At 40.2% G+C, this 18,902-nt stretch overlaps 1 protein-coding gene across 2 annotated transcripts in view; it reads left to right on the top strand.

Moving 5' to 3' along the window:
- The window catches only part of LOC105933155 (adhesion G-protein coupled receptor D2), a 111,266-nt gene that overhangs the window by 47,958 nt on the left and 44,406 nt on the right, over window positions 1-18,902 (top strand). For both annotated transcript variants that reach the window (XM_036141074.1, XM_036141073.1), the window contains exons 21-22: window positions 6,355-6,396; window positions 15,563-15,616. In XM_036141074.1, the coding sequence (XP_035996967.1) occupies window positions 6,355-6,396; window positions 15,563-15,616 (96 nt within the window). The remainder of the gene's footprint in view (window positions 1-6,354; window positions 6,397-15,562; window positions 15,617-18,902) is intronic.

The following is an 18,902-nucleotide window of genomic DNA, read 5'->3' on the forward strand; positions in this document are numbered from 1 at the left end:
TGAAAATTTGTTTCCCAAGGACAATGTCATAAACTCGCCGTTTTCTGAGATTTTTACCTGCCAGTGCTGCTCCCCGAGTCCACACCATTGGTGAGCTTGATGGAAACGGGAAATAGAGGTGCTGAAAGGTGAAAGAGTGGGGGAATGTATAGGCGTTGTTCACTTGGACTCTGTAATCATTTATGCTGTACTAAGGTGCAGAGACTTAAACTCTGGAGTGGATTTGTAGGGGCTGCCGGTGTGAAATATAAAAGATGCAGTGATCCACCTATTTTCTTTGTTTCCAGATCAGGTTTTATGCACCTACAACACCACTGAAGCACAGACAGGATAAATACATGGGACGGTCCATTGGGAGAATCTGTTCTGGTCATGTGGCTTACCAGGTGGCCTGTATATAAACATATTTGCTGATTAATATTCTATACCTTTTTTATTTATCAATCTAAAAAAAGCAGAATGAATATGTTTTAAATATATTTTCCTCGCCTTTGTTATCCCAAATGTCTAAAAACCCGATATAGTGATTGCAAGTATCGTTACTGTTCATCTGAGAAATAACTACTGAAGCGGCTAAGGGAAATTGTTTTATTCTTATACTGAAAGGAAGCTATCTGGTGGGACATGGGCCAGATCAGTTTGTTGTAATCCAGCTCCTAGAGTGGTAATGGCAACAGTGCTAAATTGATCACAGCACCCATTCACAACCTGTGACCAGGCCTTACTCAGTAATGTCCGCATTCGTTTGTGGAATTCTTGGTGAAGTTATTTTACAATTGAAATAAAATGTAAGAAAGAAAGAAATACTGCGATGGACCGGCGACCTGTCTAGGGTGTCCCATTGACAGCTGGAGATGGGCGCGACCCCAATAGGGATAAGCGTGTTGGAAAATGGATGGATGGATGAAAGAAAGAAATAATTTCTTGCTCTGTGGTTTTCAAAGCTGGTCCTCAACATCCACCTGTCCTACATGTGTTAGATGTGTCTCTGCTCCAGCACACCTGAATCAAATGATTGCATTACCTCCTCAGCAGCCACCAAGGCTGCAGAGGCCTGTTAATCTCCCGTTTATTTCAGACCGGTGTGTGGAGGCAAGGAAGCACCTAAAACAGAGCAGTGGGTCCCCAAGGACGGGGATTGAAAACGACTGGTCTAGTTGACCCTCTGATTTTGGGTGTTCTTGGTCAGATACATGTAACTTTGCGCCTGGCAGGTTAGATCAATTTGCTTCTCGATTTTTCGAATTCTTTGAACAACACTTTCATGAAGTGTAAGTGTGCTTTAACTAACTGGTTTAGTTCCTGTAAATTTGCGTTGTAGTTTGTGAAATTTTCTCTTGCCTGGGAAACCTTAACTTTAAGACAATTTTTCGTGTGCTATTTGTGTGAATTAATTGGAGATATTGGATAAGCCAACTTGGCCAGTGATACAAACTTTTTTATCCACCCATGGTTTAACCCGTAGAAATAGCCTATTGGAAAATGACTTTAATAAAAAGAAAAATCACTAAATCAAACAGTAGATGTTTTATTATTTATCTAATCTCTGGATTATTATCTGTTCCCACACTTCGTCTTCCATCAGGGTGTGAATCTGTGTGTGAATGGGTGAAACACTGTAGTCTAAAGTGCTTTGGAGTCATTGGACTAGAAGCGCTAAACAAGTACAGACCATTTACTATTTGTTTTGTTGTAAACTTGAAAATTAAGTCCACTTCATCTCAACACCAATTACGTCACTGCATATTTTATCTATAAATTGTTGTCAACGTAAATCCATACAGACGTTCAATAAAACCTGCTCATTTCCCAAAGATGTCCAGCTTTGGATATTCTTTGGTGACGAGCTCAATTTAGCAACATCACTTGCAAAATTCAGGATTAAAGAGAATCTAAGCCGCACTTAATGGCTCATGTTAAACATTTAACTCTCCACTTACTTTTATGGAGTGAGAGAACTGCAAGCACCGCAAAGAAAAACTTCCAAAAGGAGGTTGTTAACTGTATAAACAGCATGAATGTTATAGCCACAGCCTCCATTCATTTAACTGACTTGAGTTAGACTACTTTACAGGAACCCAGTGTCTCAACTTTGATTTGTTCTTTCTGCTTTCCCAGACAACCCTCTGTCTGCGTGATGAAGAGCCCCGCTTGCTTATTTAAACAAGTACTATTTTCTGTTGTGCTGCAGCAAAGTGTATATTCTCTGGGGTGATGATGTTTTTGATGCAACACTGTGTTATCTTTAACTTTTTTAAACATACAATGGTTTGCTAATTAGAGGAGAGCAAATTAATATATGCTCCCCTGTTTGATGTACAGTGCAGCAATACTTTAATAGTAATTGCGTTCACTCTTTGCATAAATTGGCCGGCATCTTGTACGGAGTTCAAAAGAAACGGGACGGAGTTTAGAAACGCACGCAGACATTTAAATTATGCGCCCCCGTTTTCTCGTATGTTTGTTTTTCGGTGCAGATATTAATGAATTAACATTTTTAAACAATCCGTCTTATTTTTAACTCAATTAGATGTTAAAAGATCATTTTTCCTAACATGCACGGTGTGCGCTCCTCACTTTGTTCGCTACATAACAAAAGATTAATTACAAAGAAGAGCAACGATCAAAAACATGATAATCAAATTGCAACAATGAGCTGAAAATTGCAATTCTAATGCAATACAATATAACATGTGCTGCAAATTAGCCCTTGCAGTGTGGTATTTGCCTGTGCATACACTTGTTTGTCTGTTTGTGTGTTTGCAGTTCAGTAGGCGATTGAGATCCTTACACGCTAAACTTCTTTATTTGGCATTTGAATTTCCAACAACAGTAGTATTGTTGACTTTAGTGGACCAGCAAATTCAACAAAGCTGTATCTGTTGTACAGTAAATAATAATAAAAAAAACATCTTTCAAAAGCCTCATACCAACAAACATATTGCACCTGCTTGGCTGATGATTTAAAAAAAAAAAAAAAGGATTTTATAATCGGTTCCTAGTTCAGTGTAACCCAGTGGCTCAGTATTAGGTTTAATCAGAGGTCATAATTTACCCCAGTGAGCAATCGGACAAACAAAATATGGCATAGTTTAAAATGGTAAGTAGTTCACAAGATATGCAGACTTTTTTCTCAACCAACTAGAATACCTTACTAATAAGAATTAGGCCGTTGGATACCTATGTATCGATGTTTCCTCCCAATCTCTTTTAATTTTATACGAGAAACAACCAAGTTTACATCCATGTACCTAGCTGTTTCTGTTTGCTGTTCAAATAACGCTACACTTCTCTTATATTCAGTCAGATTAGATGAATACATTGTGTAGACATACATTTTCCAGTTTTCGCACAGATTCCTAACAACATTGTAGCCTTTGCAGGTCACAACTTTGACTGGGCCGTGCACCATTATCGCTCCTACAATATGTTTAAGGTTGCTTTCCTACTGGAGGTCGATCCTCTGGTGTAATTTCTTGCAGTCTGTAACATATTTTCTTCCAGGATTTTCCTCTTTGTAGCCCCATCCATCTGTCTGTGAAACTCCTGAAGTTTGCAGATGGCACCCCTGTGATTGGTCTGATCCAGGGCTGTGATTAATATGCACACAGACAGGAGGTGGATCGGCTGGTCCACTGGTGTGGTCAGAACCACTTGGAGCTTAACCCGATCAAGACAGTGGAGATGCTAGTGGACAACCAGAGAAAATTTACATTAACATTAAAATGAACTATACCTGATCCTGCACAAATTCAAACCGTTAGTGAGGAGAACAGTGTAGTTTAAACTGTAAGCCCCACCCCTTACTGTTTTTTTCCCCCAATGAGAAACCCTCGACCTGCATGAGATAAAACACGCACCTCAAGCTTGCGCAAAGTCCTCAGAAGGAAACAAGGCTTCATCGAGAGGCTTTTCTTTGTTTTCTTTGACATAAATTGTTACGGCTCGGGTTTAATTGGCCTATGTGAATGGTCAGCACTTACAGGCATGCCATGCTGTTCTGTTTTCATTCTCCATCGCGCATGCAGTGGAGGAGCTGCTGCTTAGCAAAGGCTCTGCACCTTGTCCTGCCATTGGCAGATAAAGTCATCCTGGGTCGCCCAAAGTTTGCCGTTTATTCTTACTTCAAAAAAAAAAAAGCCTGGGCTTGCTCGGTTGTGCAATCAATTAGTTAATTGTTATTACCAAGTTATGTCTTTTAAGTCATGAGACACGTAAAAAAAAAAATAAAAAATGTTTTTTCTTAACCAGACAAAAATAAATTTAGGCATAGTTCCTTTTGAAACATAAAACAAGGAAAAGAACAATAACGCCAGACAGTTAAAAACAATAAAATCAAAAAGATAATAAAACAGAGTAAAAACAAAACGTCTTATGCTGTGCAAACTCAAGCAAGCATTAATTGAATCAGCTTTATTTGCCACTTAGCAATTAAAGCGGATTCTGATTGTGGTTGACAGATTCTGCCACCTGAGCTGCTCCAGAGTTTCCAAGGCCTCCATGAATGCTTCTCTGATTAATGCCGTCCTCCATATTCAAATGATGAGGCATTGCTTTCTATCCTGACCTAATCTAACCTACCTTAGCCTAAACATTTGCTAATATACTCAGATGCCCATAAATGCACGTTACACTTTTAAGATTTGAAAACCATGTATCATTTGCCTTCCACTTCACAATTATGCACTGCTTTGTATTGATTTATTAGAATACATCTGAAGAAAATATATTGATGTTTGTGGTTGCAAAGTGTAAAAATATAAAAACAAGTTCAATGAGTTGAATTATTTTTCAAGGAACTGTAGTTATATGAAAGGCCGAGTGAAATTCAGACATATATACGTTTTTGTATGAATAAAAGCTTGTCAGCTGTCCCTATATTATATGCCCCCTTACCAGTCCCTATATTGTGTTATTTTACGTACTTCTAAATTTCTTCAAATTTTATATACATTCCCAATCAAGAGATAAAACTTGAAATTTCAGCAGCTCCCAAGGCCTACGGCCTTTAGAAATATGTCAGATGAAGAGGAAGTGTGCATTTTAAAAGGATGGATGTCCCAAGATGTCATTAGGAAAAACAGGGCCGTTCGTTCAAACCATGGGGGTCAGGAGGTGAATGGGCTTTTTTTTCAAGCCAGAGGTCTTCGCCAGCCATTGTCCCCCAGCCGCTCTGGATTGGGCCCCCAAATCATGTTGTCAATGTTTATGCATCAAGCTCTCCCTCTGGCAAAAAATTGGATGCTCCGAAATCGGTTTGATTGATGCGTTGACTAGGTTGTGCCTGGTCCTTGTGATGTGTCCTTACCCCCACCTTTTAACAGTGTAGCAACACAAACGCGTTTTTACTGAAAGGAGAGAGGTGTACTTTTGGAAGTTTATTTTTCCATCTTTTTGTGTGCTTGTGTTTGTGGTAGCTTGGCCCACAGTGGCATTCTGTTGTTCTTATCAAAGCATCTAGTGTGTCTGTCAGCCTTGAAATTTATAGGATTTTAACTGCCTTTTCATTTTTCTCGGTACCTCTTTAGTGGCACGGTTCAATCAGTGTTCGGAGATTGTTGTTCTCGCTGTTTTCATTGAGGCTAAAGGATTACATTATGGCCTGAAGGCGAATGCACAGCTTGTACATTCAGTGAATGCCACAGTGGATTTGAATGAAAAAAAAAACCCTCTCTTTTTTTTTTTCCTGCGACCAAAAGTGCAGGCTTTTTTGTCTCCAAGGGCATGGCATTCTTGGACCCTGGGTACTAGCCGTGGGTTTTGTGAACATGAAATATCTTCTTTTGTCTGTAATTTTTTCATTATGTTCCCCTTGCCTCTCTTTTTCTCTGCTTTCCTCCAATGGTTTTCCTTGATAGTTTTGTCTGGCTCGAGTTGCTCTCTTTGTGTGTGGGTAACTTTGTGTGTGTATGTGTGTGTGCGTGTTTGGAGTCTTGATAGAATCGTTTTGTCTAATTCATCAGTTTTGTTTTCATCTGATTAATTTTCAATGCACATTTTTGATATTACTGATTAGGAATATGTGTTTTTTTTGCGCATGTGCATTTATATTTACAATAAAAACACAAAATGAACACAAGCACTTGAGCATTCTTTACCTAACTATGTTAGAGGAACCTTAGATTTCACCCTTTGATTGGTTTGTGTTGCCTAAGCTGGGTGTTACAGATGAAACTAGTGCAAAGTGAAGTTCTTCATCATCTCTCCATGCATTTCACCTTAGCTGCACTCATCAATCCACTCTTTACTTTTCTTTTAAATTATTTAACCACAAAGGTTAAAAGAGAAAACAACAGTTACAACTTTGTCCTCTTGTTTCTCTCCTACTCTTTCTTTCTTTGTCTGTGTTTGCAGGGCCTGTTCATCTTTCTGATATATGGGGTGTACAACACAGAGGTAAGTCTGCATTGTGTCTCAAGGCTGTCGGAGTGAATGAGAGAAATGACAAGTTTCTGATGGGCTTCTTGGTTAAAAGCTGTGTGGGTGGGGTGTGACAGAGTGTGTGCGTGTGCGAGCGCGTTTTGTGCGGGTGAGTGGAGTGAGGGGATGGGACATCGTTTCCACGCGAGCGTCCCACTGCCCTTCATGCTTGGACTAACTTATATGCATCCGAGTCCGACCATTTAACACTGACACGCTGCGCTTCTCAGCCACTCATTCCTCACCCACATTGGCTAATATTTCACTGCCTCTTTAAGTTTTTAAACTCACGGCCCTCCATTTAGCATCCTGACAAAGCTCCTGGCCAGGGCTTTGCATGGCCCAGTGCAGCAACCATAGCAGGATGGGGGCGGGGGGGAACAAATCGGTGAGTAAAAAAAACTGATTGTAACGAATGATTGAAAAAGGAACAATTATAGGATGTTATTACCATTTAATTTGGTTCTAGCAGTAGTTCCTAAACTTTTTATAACACAGTCTGCCTCAGACAGATCATTACAAAAAGTACCACCATTCTGCCATTTTTTAAAAAAAATAAAGAAAACTGTAAAAAAAAAAAAAGAAGGAAAAAACAAAGACTTCTGATCTGCTGTTTAAATGTACATTCCATTTTTACCCTGAAATCAAAATATTAAAGTCATTAAAAAAAAAGTGTAATGAACGGCTCTCTAGGAACCCGATATTCTAGCCGGACACCGTGTTTTGCGTTTTAAAAGTTTATTGTAAGAGATGTAGATGGCAGACACGCAGTGCAGTCTGAACACGGTGATAACTACTGAAGCAGGCAGAGAAAACAATCCGAGACTCGACCAGAACGGCAGGCTGATGGCTCACCAGAGCGAGCAGAGCTAGCAGCAGAACCTTACAGGAGCACAGAGCAGAACGACGAGCACACGGTCACTGGAATAAATCCTTCAGTGAGGGCAGGTCACCAACAGGAACATACAGGCTGACAACGTAAAACAGGAGCCGCAACAGGCCAGTGCCAACGAGACTCGGCGTGAAGACCAAGGAAGACAGGTATAAGTAGGCTGAGAACCAGGTGAGCTGACTTGAATTTAATTAGCTACAGGAGGTGAGACTAATTAGGGAGAACTGAGTGTCGGCTGAAGAAAGTGGAGGAGAACATAATGGAAACCTAGTCAATTAGTCCAAAAAACATAAACAAATAACCCAAGTCATGATAAAAAGATGTCTTGAGGTCAGAATCTCAAATAAATTAGTTTGTATTATTCTCTCTAACTCCAACCTCAAAATCCATTATGGCTGCCATGTCTATAAAACAGTAATTGCTGCACTACAAAACATTTTTTTACACTTTTTATGTGTGTCACATGAAATCTGTAACACAAGCCATTTTAGTTAATTTCCAGGTTATAGGTTGTAATATTTTTACGCCTCACAATCATGTTAACGGTCCCAAAATGGAATATGTGGGTGGGGGGTTGAAGTTGACCCACCCAAGTGTAAATATCCCCGTACACCCCTATGAAATGTATTCAAATCCCTGAATGTTTTCACTGGGGAGAGCTGTGAGGTGTAAAAGCACACAGAATCCATGATCTTGATGGATTGACTTGTGTGATGTGGAAAGACAAAGTGATCCGTAATGGGGGCCTTCGTGGTTGCTTGTTTATAATGAAACTATGATATGAAAGAAGATATAGTGCTGTGCTACCTCTTGATGGTGAACTTGTAGTACTTGCTTATTTTTATATTATTAGGTAGCTTATCACCTTGAACTGCAATCAGCATAGACCACTGGTTATTCAACTTGCATCCCCCTTTCTGCCAAAAGTCCCGGACTTTACCTAGGTACTTTGTATGTTTTCTTTTTCTAGTACTCTGACAGGCTGTGGAGAATGTATTTAAATCAGTCTAATGCCATATGGGGAAGTTGTGAAGAAAACTGCGTTACACCTCCAGTGCAGCGGGTGGCGGTAATAAGAAACCAAAGACATCACCCGTTGTCTTGTATGCAAAAATTAGTAAATGCGCTTAATTTATATAACACTTTTCTAATCATACTGACCACTCAAAACAATTTACACTATAGCCACATTCACCCACACACACTCAATGACGCACACACATTCAGCCGACCTGGCTTTGTAAACAATCGATTGGAAAACAACACAGAGAAATGGTTGTGTGACGTCATACAATATTCCATCAAAAAGGTACCTTTAGTTCGTCACATCAATATTTTCTAGTTATTTGTATCTAAAAGAATCAAATTTTGCCTATTGTTCCTCTAACAAACCAAGCAGATATTTGAGTTTCACACAGCTACGTTGTTATTTTTTGTGTCACAGAAAGTTTACTATATCACTTTAATTGAAGTTTTTACCAATTTATTCTGCCATTGTGCTTCTGTTTGAACAATTTGCTTTGACACAACCTCTCAACAATCCAGTGGTAATCAGAAAGTCTTACCCCCAGACCAGGACATTTAATCCAGGAAAGTCTGGACACACCAAATTGAATTACTCTGGTAAAACTGTGTCAAAACTTGAAGAGGGCTTTCAAAATTCTGGGTAATGGCTAAAAGTCCCTGGAATGAAAAAGGGGCTATGGAGAAAATTGTTGACTTGGGTTTGATGTCATTACCAGATTCATGTAACAGCTTTAAAGCTAAATAAGCAGCCAGTAGTTTGGTCTGTCAACACATTTGATTTATGCAGATATAAACTTAAAATTAAATTCTGAGGTGAAATTTTGAATAATGGCAGGCCTTTCAACAAGGATGCAACCACATTAAATGTTCATTAAACTGGAAAATGTAAGGTGGAACACAATGTATACGTCTGTTATAACCACGTTTTCCCTTTCAGTTTAATATCTGCCCTTATTAAAGAAAAGCATATAATATGCTAAATTTTAGAGGGATTTCTCAAGTCTACAATGATTTACCAATTATTTTTCAGTAAAAATCTAACTATATTGTTCATTAGATTAAAATATTCTGTGCTTAGCAGTTAGAAATGTAAAATTTCAATATAATTTTTTTTACATCCTTACTATTAAAAATTTGCACCCTCTGAGTATTTTCAACAGACAGTTTTGGCCCTTGTGACAAAATGTTTGGACACCACTGATCAATTTGCTTTAAAAATAATCTTTTTGTTTTTGTGCTTTTCAGCTCTGTATCAAAGTTAATTAGCTTTGTATTTACTGGTTTCTACAAAAAAAAAACTTTCTTTTTAGCACTACTAAAAGCAACCCAAGTTCCAACAATAATCCTTAAGCTAGACTTTGAGGTTGGGGGTTATAGCACTGTAGGAGTTCAAAGTAGAAAAGTATTTAGAAAGGAGTCTTGGTAAACTTGGGCTCTTAGTTTCAGTAGATAATACCAGCTTGTGATGTATGTGGATGGAAGAGCACTGAAGCACATTCTCAAAATGCAGCACGTTTCCAAGGTTGGGGTCTATTTTTAACTAATAAATGCATTTATTTAAACATTCAAACTCTATGAAAAGCATTCCCAGCGTCCTACAACATTGTATGCTGGAATGCAGGGTTTCAAACTATGTGATGTATGATCAAAATGTAATTTAATCTCTGAAGTATAAATTTACTAACATAGCATATATAATAGCAAAGTGAATGTAAGTTTCCTTGAGGTTCAATGAAAGTAAATTTAACAAGCAATCATCTCGTCTTTGGCCTGAATGAAGCTCCGTTGACGAGTCTACAGTTCTGATGAATCCAAAGGCCATTTGTGTTTTGTTGCTTTAGATGAAGCATTTACAGGATAAATAGGCAACATTACATGACCTCCCACTTTTCAGTTTTGCAACTAACCTCATCAGTACCTCCGTCCATCTGAACATCCAAGATTTTATTTCTCTCACACATCATTTCAATTTTCTGCCTTTATTTACTATTTTCTCTTTCTTGTCTGCATTCATGTCTTCTTCAGAGCATGAAAAGCTGTCCCTGAGTCATAGGCAATGTATTGACAATAAAGATGCCGGGAAGGCTGACCCCTTGCACTGTAAAATAAATTAACACACATTCCTGCTTAAGTGGCCTTTTTAATGTGCAGAAATTATTTTTCCAGCTCTGAAGTTGTCTTTGACCCTGAGGATTTTGTGGTATTTGAACAGCTTGTGTTCATATTCCAATTTGCAAGAGGAACCTCCTTTTGTGTTATGAAGTCTAGTAGAAACATCTTTAATATTTAGATCTGTACAAATCTTTGCTTCATCACCTTTATGAGGAGCATATTTTGTCTGGAGTCACCCGGTTCGTCTCCCTTTTGGATGTCAGACAGGTTATTTAAAAGGTTCTTTGCTTGTTATCTTTCTGAAATTAAAGACAACAAGCAGAGGAAATGAACCAAGGATGTATTTTTTTTTATTTGTTTAAACTAACTTTGCTTTAACAAGTGGGCAAGATAGCAACTTCTTCATCTGGGGTGACAAGGGTTAGGGTAGCGAGATTTGCAGCATGTCCGTTCCGCAGGTTGGTCGGCATCTCCATGGCTGGTTCATTAATGGATTTGAAGCTATACTGCCCAGGCTGGCATCAAACAAAAGGATCTCAACATGTTGCTCCAACCAACAATTGTGATGTGTAAATAGATACTGTGCCATGCTCAGGTCCATTTGCATATAGAATTTGTTGTGTTGTGGTTTCCACCTCCAAATCAAGCCTTTAATGTCACTGACAAAACAATCTCAATACTGATGTGATTTTGTCCTCCACTATAATGATCAAACTCGGGGAACCCAAAATTTGAGCCAACACAAATGGTACATTTAAAAGGTTTATCTGAGGAAGTGAAGGTGGAGGCAGGCCAACAGATGACTTGACCAGGAGTGGCAGGCAGTGACAGACTTGACCAGGAGTGGCAGGCAGTGACAGACTTGACCAGCAGTTGCAGGCGGTGACAGACTTGACCAGCAGTTGCAGGCGGTGACAGACTTGACCAGGAGTGGCAGGCAGTGACAGACTTGACCAGCAGTTGCAGGCAGTGACAGACTTGACCAGGAGTTGCAGGCAGTGACAGACTTGACCAGGAGTGGCAGGCAGTGACAGACTTGACCAGGAGTGGCAGGCAGTGACAGACTTGACCAGCAGTTGCAGGCAGTGACAGACTTGACCAGGAGTGGCAGGCAGTGACAGACTTGACCAGGAGTGGCAGGCAGTGACAGACTTGACCAGGAGTTTCAGGCAGTGACAGACTTGACCAGGAGTTGCAGGCAGTCACAGACTTGACCAGGAGTTGCAGGCAGTCACAGACTTGACCAGGAGTGGCAGGCAGTCACAGACTTGACCAGGAGTGGCAGGCAGTCACAGACTTGACCAGGAGTTTCAGGCAGTGACAGACTTGACCAGGAGTTGCAGGCAGTCACAGACTTGACCAAGAGTGGCAGGCAGTCACAGACTTGACCAGGAGTTGCAGGCAGTCACAGACTTGACCGGAAGCGGCTAATGTGTTACCAGAGTGGGCAGAGCGAGAAACAAGAATCCCAGGAGGAACCTTCACCAGGCGGTGCATAGACTCACTAGTAAACCGGACCAGGTCCAAGGGATCGATGAGAAGACACCGGAGAACATTACGTGCAGGCGGTGAAAGGAGACGAGACATTCTGGCAGGGAGTGTTGAGTGAGGCAGGTATATAAAGGCAGGGAAACGGGTGGAATGACTTGGAGGTAATTAGCGGCAGCAGGTGGAGCTGATCATGTTGCTGAGTGGTGGTGTGGAGCATGGAGTGGAAAAACAAACAGTCCGAAACAAACAAAGTCCAAACCATGACATCAACAGGAAGGGTAAAACTGATTTTTTAATTTTTAATTTTTTTTTGGTGCAGAACTCTCCCACTTGTATTGGAACATTTCAGAAATTGAAAGTTCAAAGTAAACAAACATGATATGTGGTAGCTTTGTGGGTGCATGGTCAGGACACCACTAGGAAAAACACTTGTTGGGCTGGAATTAAGAAGCAGTTGCCCTCACACAAGCAAACTATATGAAAAAGAATATTCCTGTTTAAAAGTGGCCTAAGCTGTCAGTGTTACACAATACATGATTGGTTGATGGGTAGCTGCCATAGAAAATTCAATTAATGCCAGCATGGTTCCAGTAAATGGTTTAGAATGTGTAGTGGGACTCTGGTTTATTTCAAGCTTGTCCCAAGCTACCTGTGCTGAAATGAAATTTAAATGACAGGTGATATACTGTCAGGTAAGCAGAAAACATTAAGAGCACTCAGTTTTTTTTTACTTTACTTTTAACTGTTACTCTTTCAGAGCAAATTAACAAGGAAATATGACCTTGATATGCAAACATTTGGTGGAGAATTAGCTTGTGCCTGAAAGTCGGAATGTGGATTCATGAGTCTGGTTATCAAGCTAAATAATAACAAACTGTGGTATGGAGTATAGTCTTTGTCTGCCGCTATTATACTCAAAATGTGATACTTAATTGCTAATTACCTGACGATAGCTTCCCATTATTCATTGCAATTAGCTTTTTCCTTGGTGGTCACCTTGTAATTCCATGCTTTGATGACCCTTTATTTCCATCAACTCCAAGGATTTTAGCAGGTGTTGTTGGGTGCGCTGCTTTTAAATGTAAATTGCTTCGCAACCATTTACATGCTTTGCATCAGTTCTAAACCTTGAGTCTGCTCAAACCCCCTTAAATATATTACGATAATCTAAAACAATGCCCTTCCCCTCATTGTCAAATGATTAATTAAGTTGTGTCACGTAATTGTCTCAGCATGCAGGCTGTTTTTGATATCAGTGAATCCCAAAGTCGTAATTTTCCATTTAAATAATGTTATAGAATGTTGTTTTACTCACATATGTACTATATTAGAGGCCTTGTTAGGTGGTTGTCAGAAATAACAAGGTTCACTTCTGATTCTGCCCTTTCTTCCATATGTAGGTCCTTCAGCTGTGGCTTATATGCAAAACATATATTGGATAAACATGCTGTCTGTGTGTGTGTTTGGTGTGGTGTCATAATCCATAATGCTTGGTGACTTAATGAAGCCATAAGCCATAATGCATATTCACTAATGTTGTGGGACGGGCTAGGACAGGTCATTATGATGAGTGCCAAGCTGCTACAAATTTTGAATTTGTACTGATGAGGGGCACGAAAATAGCAGACAGTAGTTTTACTGTACCTGATCTGTTGTAATATGTTTTCTACAACTTTGAGCATAGGTTATTGAGATGTTAAATAATTTGAATGTTAAATTACCCTTACCAACAATAGTAAGAAAGAACCAGTGGACAACAATAAAAATAGTCCTCATAAAGTTCCTAAAGTGAGTCATATACAAAGGACAACAACACAGATGCCACCATGATTCCTTTATCAGAAACTAATTCAGTTTCTGAAAAAAAAAATGATTCAAAAGCTTTAGAAATATATTTAGCAACAAAAACACAAATTTGTTCTCTGTTTTGTATAATCTTACAAATCAGTGCAATTACTGTGGAGAAGGTTACCCCCTTCTTCATATTGAAAATAAATTTAAATTATGGAAATTGGTAGATGTTAAAGTTTGTACTTAAACAGCCATACAACTTACCTGACTCCGCCAGATAGATTTGCTTCGCATATCCATCTGGAAACCTTCCGTTGAAATAATTTTGGGCCAAATAAACCAATCAGATTCGTCGTCGCTCTGTTATGAGCGACGAGGAAAACACAACCACAAGCCAAGCTACTCTTGCTGCTGCAGGTAAAGGCTCGTTAGCTCAGCAAAGAAACACTCTGTAATTCCGATAAAACTTGCTCGATAGCCACGCTAACGCTAGTTTCATCGGCTGAAGCCGCCATGTTCTTTAGGCTGAACTGTCGCGCTTCTCGTTGCGTCACACCTCAACCCGCCTCAAAGCCAACGCTGATTGGACGTTCGTTTGGTGAACGGCTCCAAATTTTCTTTAACGGAGAGTAGCCAGACTGATCTGCGAGTGAAACCTTGAAAGCTCGCGAGATCAGGATGGTCTCACGAGGCTACCATACAACAACACCTTGTTTCCTTTGCAGTCCTTCTATTGTAGGTTTTTGTTTTTACTTGGGAATGTTTCCTTTTCTTCTCCCTGTGGTGACCCAGAGAGTGCCAAACAAGCCCAAATTATCAGTCCTCCACCAACATATATCAACACTGACATTGGTCATCAAGATGTTGACATGGCTTAGTTTTTTTTTTTTTTTTTGACAGAATTGCCTCCCTTCGTCTCATCTGTTAAAAGAACCTTGTGTAAGACATCTTGTGGTTTGTTCAGCAGCACTGCTGCTCATGTCTCTTTTGGAGAGAAGCAGCTAGACTTGTTCAATCTTTTTCTAAATGCAGTCATTAGAAATGTCAAGATACTATTAAGCCAACTGTAGAAATATGTTTTTTTGGGCTTTTGATTTTCGGAAATGGCCTTCAATCCCTTTTCAAATTGATGAGCAACAACATTTTTTTTTAGATCGTGCCTGATGTCTTTGTTTATTTGTTTTTACTTAACACCCTTCTGAATGCATCCAATAAACACACGGCTAGAATCTCTTTCTCATGGAGGTACTCGTGTTGCTGACGATCAGATAATAATCAGTTAATTGACTGTTTTGCATTTTTACAAAAGCTATTCTCATAAGATGATGGTGTTGTGTAATATCTGGGGATTTTCCATGTATACACAATGCGTCTGTCAGATCAACTCGGTAACACCCTTTTGTGGCGTTACATGTGTGTTAAATAAAGGTGTGCAAGTACACAGTTTCATCTCGAGTGTAAAAATGTAATCTGTTCTGCTAGGGCGGTCCCTTCTCCTCCAATAGCTCCATTTGTTGGCCCCTCCGCTCCATGTTGACAGATGATAGCTTGAAGTCGTCTCCTTAGTGCGCTCGCTCTATGTGTCACTTTCAAGTCCCATTAGCACTGGGACACACTGGATCACCCTCGCAAGCACTTGTGCACCGTGCCAGCTCCTCCATGACACTGTCTGCAGACTAATCCTAAAAAAAGGGCCTATTTTTTCTTCTTCCTCTTATGTACTCGAGTATGTCTGCAAAGAAATTGATATTTAGCTTTTATTTTGCTAAAACGTGGTTCGTTAATTGTTAATGTATATATTTAGCTCTTTTCTAATCCAATTTCTTTCAGGTTTGGAGTACTGTCAACAGGATCAAGGAGAGAAGAAAAGCGCTTAATTTCTCTGTAAGTGGTTCTAAATTGTGTTAACTGAAGCAGTGTTCATGCAGGTCCACGTGCCTTTCTGGTTTCTGTGGCTGAATGTGGCTGTAACTAACTGAATTTTGCTTCTCGTGGGAAGAAAAAAAAAAAAAAAAAAGCAACCCCTACAGTGCCAATGAAAGCCAGCCCCAAAGCAGCATCTAATAGCCCCTTACTGGCCGACAGTCTATGTTAGATGCCCTTATACATCAAGCATAGACCCTCCATAATAGCCCCTGCACCCCTTCGACCCCTTTCCCCCTCTCCCAATTGCATCACCTTCATCCCGGCGATGTCAAGCTCTGCAGCGGGTTACAAGTTTCTAATCCAGGACAAGCCGTCCCCTGACATTAAAGTGTCAGAGCAGTATTTATACCCCGTTGGACGCTGCAGCTTAGCTGAAACCGTGGGATACTGCAAGTGTGTGTGTGCCTTGTGTGTCTGTGCACGAAGAAAGATTGGTGCAGACACAGCACCTTTTTTTAAAAGTCTGACACATGCAAAGACACAACTCCTGCACTTAAAGGTGCAATTATGAACCTTAGCCCTTTACAAACACCCACTCATCACTCTAACCTCTTCTGCCTATGGCGCGCTTGTGTGGGTCCTCCATCACATGTGCGCGCACACACACACAGACACACATGCACACACAATGCTTCTCGTCATGGTGTTGTGTCGCACTTAATCTCCAGAAATACTTTGTCCTGCTCCTCCCTCTGCCCCCTGACCCACATACATGTACTTCAAGCCCATGCCTGGAAGCCATTAATGAGCAGGAGATTGAAAACTCCCTGTGCCCTCACATCTTCCCTTTGACCTGTCCTCGGCGGAGACGGACAGCGTGAGGATGAGAGGAAACAAACAAACAGATGGAGTAAAACGTGCATGTGTCGGCGTGCAGAGTTTGTCGGGAGGGGAGGGGAGGGGAGGGGGGGTTTGTCACCAGGTGCAGTCTGATATATTGGCTGCTCCGGTTATCACTGAGGGACCCCCAACTAGCGTCGTTTTTACTGCGTCCTCTCCCCTCCCGTGGTGGCAATTTTCCAATCTTGCCAGGTTCCGCTACCAGGATGATTTTTTTTTTAGCCATCACCGCCGCCTGATAGTTTTTAGCTAATGGTGTTTTGTGCTATAAATCCTGGTTGAAATACTGTAGCTACCTGTCCTGTGGTTAGATAGGAGACATTTGGCTCTAGATGACCGCACATGCCCCTATATATCCTCCTGTTGTAAAACATAGGATTGGGTATTGTGCCTTTGAGGTGAGGTGTGAGGAGGTTTTTCTGATACCGTTGCAGCATATGGGGTCATTTTGAGACATATTACACTTGTCAGAGATAAAAGGGTTTATATGGTTTAACGTGTGCCTTCAAAGATTTAATCCACTGGGATAATTCACTTAAATAGCTTTTTAAGGATTGAAATGGAGAAAAACTGTATGAAACTCTGAGTCTCCCTTTCATTTCTTCTACATCGCCAATAACACTAGACAAAAGTCATGCTGCTTTTCCATAATTGAAATGTTAGATGATTAGTGTCATTTGGGATTTTCTTGGAAAAGGAAGAACAAATCGATCACAATCTTTTACATTATTTTTATATTTATACTCAAAGTTGCGGTCATTAAAATAAAGTGCCAACTATTTAACTTAGGAATTGGTTATTTTACTGTGATACGACATGGATAACCTTGACAAAATCTTATATAAACTTCATCAAACCCAACCAGGAAATCTTGCCTCTCCACACCGTGGATGTCTTCCGACCCATTGCTTATTGTTGCTCTATATTCAGGTGTACAACTCGTGCTTTTTTTTTTTTTTTTAACCCCGGGGGTGTGTGGTCTATATGTACTCACACATACGCGGCCCCTTTTAGCGGTGTCACCGGCCCGTTTGATACTGCATACCTCTTGACCTACCCTGACCTCCTCACACACAGTCGGATTGCTTTGTGAAATAAAGCTGTCAGTTGCCGAGTCCAAATAAAAAACACTTCCCCCCTCCCACTTCCAACCGCTTCTCGCCCATGACACCCATGAAATATAGATATAAATGAGAAAGGGATTAGTTTTTTTTTTTCTCAAGTTTTGTCCAGATGCACAAGTTAGAATCAATCAGCTGAGGAAAGAAACGGACGCGTTTTCACTGGTGAGATTGGCTACATGTTGTTGCAGGACTCATCTAATCAAAGTTATTTCTGCTGCTGTTGTTAGAAAAGGTCCGCTGCAAAATGTTACTGTGCATGCATCTGTATTCTTGCAATTGTGTTTGTAGCATATGCAGTAAAGCTATTAGAAAACACCAGAGTAGCAGGCCCTGAGTATTTCCTATGAAATACGTACATGGATCCAATTCAATTCAGTTCAATTTTATTTATATAGCGGCAATTCACTATACATGTCATTTCAAGGCACTTTACAAAGTGAAATGTAATCAAATCATACAGATTTGTTAAAAAATTCCTATCTAAGGAAACCTAGCAAATTGCGTCAAGTCTTGACAATCAGCATTCACTCCTCATGAAAGAGTGTAGAGCCACGGTGAACAGTCGTCTGCATTGTCGATAGCTTTGCAGCAATCCCTCATATTGTGCAAGCATAAAGCGACAGTGGAGAGGAAAACTCCCCTTTAACAGGAAGGAAAAAACCTCCAGCAGAACCAGGCTCAGTATGAGCGGTCATCTGCCTCGACCGACTGGGGGTTACAGAAGACAGAGCAGAGACACAATGAGAGACAAAAAAGCACAGAAGCACACATTGATCCAGGAATCCTTTCTACGTTATATGGTAATGTAAGATGTAAGAGCCTCTGAATCCACACTGTTTAGGACTTGTGTTTGTTTGTGTGAGACGTGATGATTATGTTGGGTGACCAACGATTAGGCGATACTCACGCAAAACAAGGCACTCTGTAACTTGTTTGTAAATTAATCATGAGTTGCTCATGATACATATCGTAATAATTCAAAAGGAATAGACGTGGCAATTTTATTTAAGATTGTTTTAATGTCAACATCTACAAGTAAAAATGCCCAAAACATACTGTAAATTAAGGTCCTACATTGACTTTCATGCATGAATTTGAACCTTTGTTCAAATGTTGTATAGTAATAAAATGACACACATTGTTTTTTTAATGAAAGGAAGTGCACATGCTGCTCACTGCACAACAGGGACAGAAGACAAAAGGAAAATATTCATAATCCTTGTTGAGTGACTAATCATCAGCTAAGGAATGGGTTCACAACAGATGACCTCACTGTCATT

This window comes from Fundulus heteroclitus, chromosome 9 (genome assembly GCF_011125445.2).
Source record: "Fundulus heteroclitus isolate FHET01 chromosome 9, MU-UCD_Fhet_4.1, whole genome shotgun sequence".
NCBI classification, from domain to species: Eukaryota; Metazoa; Chordata; class Actinopteri; order Cyprinodontiformes; family Fundulidae; genus Fundulus; species Fundulus heteroclitus.